The sequence below is a fragment of the Merops nubicus genome, unplaced genomic scaffold, assembly GCF_000691845.1.
Source record: "Merops nubicus isolate BGI_N331 unplaced genomic scaffold, ASM69184v1 scaffold19119, whole genome shotgun sequence".
In the NCBI taxonomy this organism is placed as follows: domain Eukaryota; kingdom Metazoa; phylum Chordata; class Aves; order Coraciiformes; family Meropidae; genus Merops; species Merops nubicus.
This window is the reverse complement of record NW_008631871.1, coordinates 12,416-23,126: the sequence shown is the minus strand read 5'-3', so window position 1 is coordinate 23,126 and position 10,711 is coordinate 12,416. Positions and strand designations below refer to the sequence as shown.

Below are 10,711 nucleotides of genomic sequence, written 5' to 3'. Positions count from 1 at the left end.
ACCTGGATTTCAGCAGAAACACACAGAACAATGAAAATTCCAATTACTAAATCTTTTATTTATTTAAATAAATAAATAGGTACATGGCTATGGTGGATTTTCTCTTTTTAAATTCTGATGCTAGAAATTCAGAGAAGTTTTCATGGAGAGGAGACAGGGCAAGCGATCTCATGCAGAACACATTCCTCCTCCACACACTGACACACTCTCCACATGGACTCCTCCAGAGGAGCACCTTCTGTACCTACCACCTACCACTTTACCAGAGATTAGCTATTAGAGATAAGGTTTGTTTGCAAAAGGCTTAGAAGGAGAACAGTCAAGCTGTACATGACCAACTCTGAAACACCTCAACAACCCAATAGTCAAAATATACTATACACTGTGACCTCGATCCTACTCAAACTGACAAGAATTACCACTACAGCTAGTAAGCACTTGATCAATTAACATGGAAAATATTGGTCTTTTATGATCTGCAGTAATCCACTTTGATAAATCAATCCTGTAATTTTTTTACAATCAGCTTATTGTAACAGTTGCAATTGTTCCCAAAGAGTTCTAAGAACCATTAAACAAGTAGGATGAATGCTTACTAGTCTTTTTTCAAAGGAAGAAAGGCCAAAAATTAATTCTCCCAAACTTCTGAACAATAAGAATTTTTACACTGCCCTGTGACCTACTCACAACTGCAAAATCAATGGAAAAATTAAATTAGCAGTTATTCATAATTAAACAAAAAATCCTTTTTACAGTATGAAATACACTTTATGTATTTTCAGGTAAGATTGCTTACATGGGCTGAATTTTACACTGTTTTTTGATGCCAAACCATATACATACAGAACAAAATACTGCCACAACCAATACACTTCAATACATGTACATAATTTACACTTTAAAATATTTTACATGGCTCCAAGCTACCAGTGACATTCAGCTGTACACATCTCAAACTGGAATATAAAATGCTTACAGTTTTTAACAAGGGAGTTTCAACAAAAATGCTCCTTTCAGTTCCAAGTGATTCAATGGACTCAGGTGTTAACTTTGTTCCATGCCAGCCATCAGTGACAAAGCTAAAGATTCCACTGCAAACCAAACCATAACAAAATAGTTAATACTTGCAGCAGTCTAAGTATTTATTGCAATATTAAATTCCATAGTTTAAAAGGAAGATACCAGTTTATTTTTTAAATTGTAACACTTCATGATTCAATACAGTAAGACATTATATCAATCTCTGACAGTTTACACAAAATTTCACTACTGTCATCATGAGATATCCATTACTTATTTCAGATGGTAAGAAAAAAACCCCACAACAACATTTGGGGGTTACATGCAGTAAGGCATTCTCATAGACACTTTTTTCAGACCAGCTCTTGTCAGCTGAGTAGCAGTAACATCTGATATCTCTTTAGAAACCCACTAGAACATGCATCTACATCCCAGCTAACCCCATTCAGCAGTTATCCCCCTAACTCAAACTGGTACTGATCAGCAACTTAAGGTACTATCAGGCTGCAAGCAGAAGCACAGCCATTCCATCTTCTGCTGCTTCTGCTACCAAGGAAGCAACTGCCAAGAGATTGGCAGAGCCAAGAGCTTGGTACAGTTGCAGCTGAGACAACACAATACTAAAATTTTATCTGTTCAAGGTATCATCTCACAACATAAAGGATGCTCTCCTCTGCCCTCCAGAACTTATTCATTTATAAAACTGCCTGTCGCTTGCTTGGCTACATCAGCATCCCCTCAACGAGAAAGCAGGAAAAATGAAGACAGTAATCATAAAAAAAGCATTGCACAAATACTTTAAAAAAGCAAACAGAAAAAACAATTATGTTAAGTTATGAAGAAATTATTAATAAGTTCTTAGTAAGTTATTAATAAGTTCTTAATAAGTTAACGTATTAGGAAACTGAAGTCAAATTATTAAGAAATAAGGCTTCAAGTCTCTCTGTGGATACCTCACAAAATGATGTACTGGCAAACATTAAAACAGAAGAACAAAATGTAAATCCATTCCTGGTAAAGCTTGTCCCAGCAAGTGCAGGCACGTGAAAAGCCCCATGTACTTACAGTGAGGAAAAGAGCCTCGACAGACAGCTTTGTTGAGGACAGTTACAAGGAACATGTGACAGTTTTTAAAGTCAGACTCCATCTTCTCTATGGACTCCATCCTACAAAACAGTTTAACAGAGGAATGCTTAACAGATTATCCACTATGTTACCTTCAAAATATGACCAAAACTTCACAGTAAATGACAGATGTACTCCTTGCATAGCATTCTGGCTTGAACTCACAATATTTCAGTTATACAGGTGTACATCACTTCCAGAAAACAAAGGTAATTCTGAAGCAGCACCTGAGCACTAGAACGGTGGCATGAATTTCCTCATCACCTTCACAATCTCTGCAGTAACTAGGGGGAACTGTGAGGTTCCAGCTGATAACTGTTACTCCTCTGTAGCTTTTCATTTGCAGACAGCCATTCCTGTTCCCTGCTGATTTACAGCATCTCGGGGTAAACCCACACTGCCAAATACAATGGGGATACCCACACTGCTTTACTGTTAGCCAGCTCTTCAATTCCATTTTGGACTCTGCCAGCCTGCACTCACTGGAGAAAGGAGATGTAGTTCACAATAGTCACTCCTTCACTTTTGCCTGTGGCCCAAGAGGATACAGATGATACTACACCAGCTATGACTTTTTCCTGCCACATCCAAGAGTGCACAATCACATGCCCTGAGTTCCAGCCTTTTCAAACAGCCTTCACAAATTATTTCTGACACTTAAATCAGAAAAGCACTCCAAAAATAGCAACTTCCTACTGCCACAGGAAAGCAGGATTCAAATTCTAGGTACTAACTGTGCCAAAAAGAATTAGTCCTGAAAAATATGGATGTGAGCCAATCCACACCAGCTGGCCTCTGGGCCATAGATCAACCCTCGAGTGTTAGACACAGCCTTGGAGACTTGCCTTCAAGCAGCAGGTTACACAGGCAGAAGCATGAACTGGGAGAGGAGCAGCTGGAGAGCAGCCCTGCAGGAAGGGATCTGGGGGTCGACAGCCAGCTCAACGAGTCAGCCACGTGCCCTGGCAGCCAAGAGGGCAAATCACATCCCAGGGTGCATCCAGCCAGTATAACCGGCCACCCAAAATTGGTGCTGGTGTGGCCTCACCTCAAGTACTGTGTGCAGCTCTGGGCCTCACAATTTAAGAAGCATGTTAAGGGTCCCTGAATGCAACCAGAGGAGAGCAACAAAGCTGGTGAAAGGGCTGGAAGGAATGTCCTGTGAGGAGCAGCTGACGACCTCAAAGGCTTCTCTGCTTCAGAGAAAAGGAGGCTGAGGCATGACCTCATTGCTCTCTAGAGCTTCCTGAGGGGGGGACGTGGAGAGGGAGGGGCTGACATCCACTGGCAGAACACGTGGGAAGAGCTCAAAGCTGCACCACGGCAGGTTCAGACTGGACCTTAGGAAGGATTTCTTTCCTGAGAGGGTGGTCAAACACTGGAACAGGCTTCCTACAGAGGTGGTCAATGCCCCAAGCCTGCCAGTGTTTAAGAGGCATTTGGACAATGTCCTTAATAACGTGCAAAATAACTTTTGATAAGCCCTGAAATGGTCAGATGGTTAGGACTTCAAGATCACTGCAGGTCTCTTCCAAATGAAATATTCTATTCTAAAAAAAAAAAAAAAAATGAAAAAAAAAATGAAAAAAAATCTTATTTTTAATCTTGTCTAAGGGATGGCTTAGAGAAGAGCATCTGAATCACAGACTAAAAAATATTGGTCTTGTCTTGGAAATTACAAGTAGGTTTCTAACTGCAGTGATGGCACATAAGGAAGCAAGCATCTTTTCAAAAAATGCCAATGACAGGCACGCATCCCAGGTAGTTTTTACAGGAAAAAATACAGAATAACTTCAGATTTTACCAATAGTACAAAATCTGAGCAGTTGAACTTAGGGAATTTTGAGGCCAAAGTCAATGGTATAACTTCTGTTAACTGTTAACTAACTAACTTCTGTTAGTTTCATATTTTTACCACAAATTATTTTACAAAGGCTTTATAATTTGGACAGTTCAGATTAGAAAAATAAGGAAGTTTAGAGATTAGATTTATATTACCTTCTTTTAAAAGAAAAAGAAAAATGCATTCCCTTCTAGAATGAAGGCCAAGCTACATAACTCCACCTTTCTTAAACCAATTAATGAATGTCAGCATCTAGCAACCTACTGTTTTAAATCATCACCAGGAAACATGATTATAAATCAAACCTGTGAACCTCTCATTTTACTCTTATGAACAAACATGAAGGAAAAGAAAATCCTCATTTTGCTATGCTCTACAATCTTCTCAAACACTTAGAAGATATATACTGATCATCTTTTTAATTAAAAAATACAGCGATACAAGTGCATGAAACGTGCTAAGTTCTACCTAAAATAAATTTCACTTCTGGTAACACAGAGCTATTAGTCTCTGGTATCTGCTGTTAAACACTGAGCAAAGTCCTGTTACTTCACACAGAAATTTATCTCAAGCTGTGAAAACATGACTGTGTAGAATTTTAGGAATATATACTTACTTCCAAGCCCCCAAACCAGCCTGCCAACGGTCTGCAAACATCAGTACTAAATTTAACACTTTCATTATAGCTTCTTTCACAAAGCTCACCTAAAATAACAATTAAAACAAAAGGAATGAGAGTCAGGTAGTTCCTTGTTAAGCATAATAATTTTCATTATTAAGCTGCAATACAAAGGTATCTCATGCCATTTAATCTGACCTATAAAAACCAGTGTGCTTCTCCCAAATCCAAGCTGTGTTTTGTATTTGCTCTCTAACTCATTTAATGGCTATTTGGATGGACCATGCACAGACAGTGTGCATGGGATACAAGGCTAGAAAGCCACCCCTGCACCTCCATTTCTTGCCATACCAGTACATATAATCCTCAATACATCACCAAGCCTCAGTTTGTTCAAATACTCCCAACTCCTAGAAACAAATGAGTCACAAAATATCCAGTATGAAGAATGTAATTTTATCGTCTTTTCTTGATAGAATTGAGCTGAGACTTGCAAGGGAAACTCAATCTCAGTGTTAACTCCGGAAAATCTACTACTTCTCCAGAGTACCTATATATTGCTTAGTATGTATGAACTGCAAAATATATAGCATAATTAGCACTAAACTATTTTACTGTCCTGCTAAATTCAAGACAGCAAATATGCCAATTTTTTTTTACCCACCTTTTCTCTCAGTAGGCAGCGATCATGGATGGTAGATAGATATCTGTAATGAATCTTTATCAATTGATCTAAATCTTTGGCTTCTTCTACCTGATGCTGAAACTCCAAGCCTGTGCTGTGGAGAATCTTAACAAAGAGAAGACCACAGTTATTTAAATCTATGTTGCACACAAGTGCTTAAGACTATCTTTCAATATTTTTAAAAGTCTAAAAGTGCCCAATTCATTTGCTCTTCCCTCTCAGATTTTAATCTCACCCTCCAAATTACCATCAATACAGGAAAAAATCCAAGCTCTTCTCATAACTGCCCAATTACATTCCTCATATAAACAGGATTACTGCTGTTGCACAAAGGCAGACAGACTATCCCTGGAGGAGGTAATTTGCAATGCATTAATTTTATTAAAGGCAAAAAATGCAATAGCAGTGCAGACAAATCTGCAGGCATTGCCTTTACATTTGAGATTTCACTTATACACTTTTGGACCTGTGTACTAGAAATTGATCCATTAAACTGTTTGTAGTAACACTTTTATAAATAAGAGCTCCTAATAGCTCTTCCTGTAATAGTTATTTTGTAATACCTTACAGAAACATTTTCTTTTTTTACATGATTGTGCTTCAGCCATCAAGCGCTGGGAGAAACAGTCAAAATTAACTAATAATAGCTGAAGGTCAATCATATGCACGCAGAGCTTCTGAAGTGTTTTTAGAACTACTGATTTAAAACTGCCAAGTTACAACTGAAACATGTTTAGCTCAAAATAATTTTCCAGAAAGGACATGAGACTAAGATTTTGCTTTTTATTTTTGGTTTTTATTTTTTAAATGAAAATGAATACTGCACCTCCAGTTAGAAGTTCTTAATATATATCAAATTTTGAAATAGGACAAACCCTAGTCATGATGTAGTTGTGCAGGCTGTTAACAAAATGCATAAGCTTCACTCTTAGGAGGAACATGCGATGGATTTGTTGTTTTATACTTTCTGTTTGAGGTCTGAATAGAGGAAGTGTTCCTTGTTCTAATAAAGGTCCTTCCTTAACCTGTGGGTTTTCTGCAGCACAGACTAGTTCTAAAAACAAAAGGCAACAGCATTATATTGAAGTGCTTAGGAAGACAAATCATGGCTAAAACATTAGTTAAAATTGAAATTTATTATTTCTTATTACTCTGCACACAACCCTAATGTAGGATTTTTCTTGCAATTCAATTCAGTATGAAAATATGTCAAAACCACACTGAATAGTTCAACAGTATATGTATAATTCAGTTTGATAGACACTAGAATAGGAAATGCTATTCAAGAGCTAAAGATTATGTGAAAGGATAAAAAAATAATCTACATTAAAATTAATGTGTATATTATTTCCACAAAGGGGAAGAAGCTTAAGCACAAAGCTATACCCATAAAGTTTAAACAAGAGAAAAACCATATACTTTTAGGAAGAGAAGTACTTAACTGACGTACAAAGCATAGATGGACCCATCAACTGTCCAAATTATTTTTCTAGGACACAAAGTGTCTATCCACTTTGTATGAGACGAGTATGAAGATTAACCTGGTGAAGGAGACACTAAGAGACCTCTACCTACAATCCCCAAATATTTAAGTTGTTGCTTATCTAGCTTACTGTTTCAATCTTGTTTTCTTAAATTGTTTGCAAGGTATTACTCAAAAAACTTGGAGTATACATAAAGCAAAACATTAGGGTGTAGCAGACAGACCTTTCAACAGCAAGGTCTGAGGGATGAAATAATAAGTTTCCAATATACTTAACTAGACTCAAAACAGAGACAAAGTGAATGCATGAATAAATAGCATTGTCCCTAAAGCTGAAAAGTGAAAAACATGACCTGCTTAATGTATCTCATTTCTTAAGCTAATAGAGATTACTATTTTAATAGAATGAATCAAAATTCTGCCTGGTTTATATTACTTATTGCAGAAAGCAACAAACTACTTATACCCTTAGACTAGAGAACAAGTTTTTAGAGTATCTTTCATGCAAGAAGTTTCTCACCACCAAATCGTAAAACGTCCAGACTATACTTGGCCCATTTTATTTGCAGTAAGAGTAGAAAAACTTGATTGTAAATTTTTTGGCACTCCAAGCTTATAACTATATCCACAGGCCAAGGAACCTAAGAAGAGGAGAGGATAATCAAGACAGAAAAATTTAAGTCATTTTAATACAACATTCCAAATCTGTTCTAGAATATGAACTACAAAAATATTAATTCAATACCTTGTAACTCAATGTCAAACCATCCAAGGTGTGGACAGGCAGTTTCTTCTTTGCTGTATCCACACTTTCAAAAGATATAGACAACCTATACAAGGAAACAAGTGATTTAATTGTTGATAATCCGTTTTAAATTAGTAATTTAGTTTGATTTTTTTTTTTCCATTTCTTTCTTACTGCTAAATACCAACTGTCTGATTTAATCTAGTGGACTAGAAGAGAACAGCTGAAAACATCATTAAAAAACTCATGAGTGCACAATAATTAGTATTGTGCTATGCAAGGTCAGTACATTAGTAACAGTAAGTTTGAAAGAAAGATAACTGAACTGTTTTGCAGGATTTTGGATTTTACCTTGCACTGTCCTCTGGATAGCGCTGCCCAACTGCTTCCTGAAGTTGAACATTTAAGAACGCAACATTCTGCCATGCTTCCTTTTCTCTAATTTTGTCAAAAATAGATGTATAGAAGTCATACATGGTGTCTCCAGCTTCAATTAAGAAAAAGTTTCTCATTGCCTGCAAATACTCTACAAGCCTAAACAGGGAACAAACATATAACATTTTCTCTTAACCATACAAATGAAACCAAACATCTGTTACAGCAACAAAAATCTTAGACTCTTTACTACACAAACTTAGTATTGAACACAAATTTCATGAAGATCACAGTACATTTTTTGCTTAATCCTCAGACAGCCTTCACATACATTCAGATAAACAAGGTAACCAAGCCATTTTTTCCAGTAAGCTTGAACAGCCCCACTAACTCCAATGGAACTGCTCATGGTATTCAGCTATCTTACAGACTGGGCAATTTTTTAAAATGTCTTCATTTGGAAATCCTGTCCCTCTCCATTAACAGAATTTATGGAAGGAGACGCTATTACAGGGAGAGTTCAGCCTAAGAGACGACGTTAACATAGAGCCCCAGAAAACTGCACTCTGATTTTCCTTTTCTGATAAAGTAGGAAGAATAGTACTGCTCCAACTCGCACAAGAAGCATGACTCTAAAAATATTAAGTATTGACACAGATTAAAAGCATGATGACGTATGACCACCTGAAAGGTAAAATGGGCCCTTTAAGTAATATAAAAATATCACATAATATGCTTTTGCCTGATTTTATAGTATCATAACTGAATCTCATACCAAACAAATATATTCTGGCTTCCGAAAATTTGTCTGCCAATACCTTTTGAAACAATGCCCCTACTGAACATACACTGAAGACAAATGATAGATTTGTTGTTGATTTAAGTTAGACCAAGTTTTCACCCAGGACTCTATTGTGTTAGATCCCCCTTTCCTCCTTAATGATTTTATTGTCGATTATCAAATTGAAGCAGAAACACAATGTAAAATTCCTGCTATTAGCATACGGTATACCGAGAGTGGCTTAAAAAAGTGTTAAAGAAAAACAAATCTACTTTCTTACCTATAATCCTTCTTTAGAGTTTGCATTAGATTGCCACAGCATTCCAAGTATCGCTTGTCAATGTGTGGATAAAGGCAAGACCTCAATGTCAGCTCAAATGTCTGGCAGGTCACAGATTCCGAGGATCTATCCACACAGACATCCCCACCAGTAAACTTCTCGTGAAAGTCATTCTGTTCCAAATATAATCTTCAAAATAAAACAAACTGCTTAGGGAAGAAGGCTCATAATTCATACAGAGTATTAAACAAAAATGTCATATCCTCAAAGATTTTAATCAAAGTGGGATTGTCTGCTCTAAAATATATTGTGCAGAAGTAACAGAAGCAGTTGCATAACTGCAATACATATCAAGCCTATTAAGTGATCCTTCGTACTGTTTTTAAGACATACGGCAGGAGAATATCAAAAAGGATGGTGTAATGTAATCATGTAATTGCCTAAGGAATCATTCTGAAAAACAAGAGCAACTTGAAATAAGATATAACTTAATAAATAATAGGAACTCTTAAAACTATATTGCACATGTACAGCAGTTAGATGAACTTCAAGCAAGAAAAATAAAATGAAAGAAACAAATTAAAAATCTGGCTAACAGCAAAAAAAGTAAAACCCACCCACAAACCAAAAAAACAACGAAACACAAAAACCCCACTAGCACTAGCAGAGAGAATTGGTTTAAGGCACTTTAAATATGGGGTCCGTACATAACATCTGTAACATTATATCATGGCAAGAGATACCTACAGTCTGTACTTATTAAGTTTAATTATTTTGTTACAGAAAGGATAAAATTATTATAGTAATCAGTAAAAAGTCACTACTCACTAGTTGAATCCATTTTAAGAGGAAGCCCAGCTTGTAGCAGCTACTGGATTGATAGACTAGATGAGTCAGACTTTGAATTAATCTATCCATTTTGACAAAGAGTAGTCTCACCAAAAAAAAGAAACTAACAGTCTTATCTACTATTAATGTTGATTTCTTTAAAGTAAATTCCTCATAGGACTGAAATGAAAACATGTAAATCAACTATTATTTAGGAAAAACATAAATAGCTATTTTCTTATTTGAAATCACAAAATAATTAAGATTTTCAGAGTTCATCTTTCCTGGTTATTTCCATGATACTTATAACCTTCAGATCACTCCTTCTATGCCCTTAGCATGAATTTTGGAAGGCTTTTAAAGTTGATTGATATAAGCACAGCACAGCTGAAGCAGCATTCTTCAAAGAATATACCTGCTGCAAATCAAAAGACACTGTGTACAATTCCAAGCAAACACATTTAAAAGTTAAAATTTTACAACAGCATTCACTATTAAATACTTATTTGGTAAAAGACCGTTATGATAAACACTACACCCTTTTTTTACACTAACAGATGTGAGTAGCAGGTTTTTCTCTGATTTTAATTGGTTTTCTTTAACCAAGCAGAAGGGTAGTGTTTATTTAGCTTCTGTCACTGATTGTTGGTGCTCTGCTTCATTCTGCACTTGCTTCTTTTCAGCAGCAACAATAAAAACTTAGTCTACCAAATGTCACCAGGCAGAACATCGCTCTCAACAACACAGCAGGAAGATAATTCATTTACCTGGCAAAATTAATAGCCAGCAGTGGATCGTGGACATCGTCCAGCTCCAAGTGTCTTTCTGCTATGGACTGCATCTTTATGAGGCTCTGCTTGGTGGCCTGCTGCTCGGTGATGGGGTCTGGGGCAGGCTCCTCGCCCTGCCGCAGGCGGCACCGCACCG

General features: G+C 36.6%; 1 protein-coding gene across 1 annotated transcript in view; it reads right to left on the bottom strand.

The window, feature by feature from the left end:
• Nucleotides 1–1,044: 1,044 nt before the first annotated feature.
• The window catches only part of TUBGCP5 (tubulin, gamma complex associated protein 5), a gene marked incomplete at its 5' end in the record, with an annotated part of 20,148 nt that continues 10,481 nt past the window's right edge, over nucleotides 1,045–10,711 (bottom strand). The window contains 10 exons of the mRNA XM_008947744.1: nucleotides 1,045–1,091; nucleotides 2,086–2,186; nucleotides 4,605–4,693; nucleotides 5,272–5,397; nucleotides 6,168–6,346; nucleotides 7,296–7,416; nucleotides 7,521–7,605; nucleotides 7,872–8,054; nucleotides 8,957–9,145; nucleotides 10,552–10,711. The exon at nucleotides 10,552–10,711 is cut by the window's right edge and continues 63 nt beyond it. Of these exons, the coding sequence (XP_008945992.1) occupies nucleotides 1,045–1,091; nucleotides 2,086–2,186; nucleotides 4,605–4,693; nucleotides 5,272–5,397; nucleotides 6,168–6,346; nucleotides 7,296–7,416; nucleotides 7,521–7,605; nucleotides 7,872–8,054; nucleotides 8,957–9,145; nucleotides 10,552–10,711 (1,280 nt within the window). The remainder of the gene's footprint in view (nucleotides 1,092–2,085; nucleotides 2,187–4,604; nucleotides 4,694–5,271; nucleotides 5,398–6,167; nucleotides 6,347–7,295; nucleotides 7,417–7,520; nucleotides 7,606–7,871; nucleotides 8,055–8,956; nucleotides 9,146–10,551) is intronic.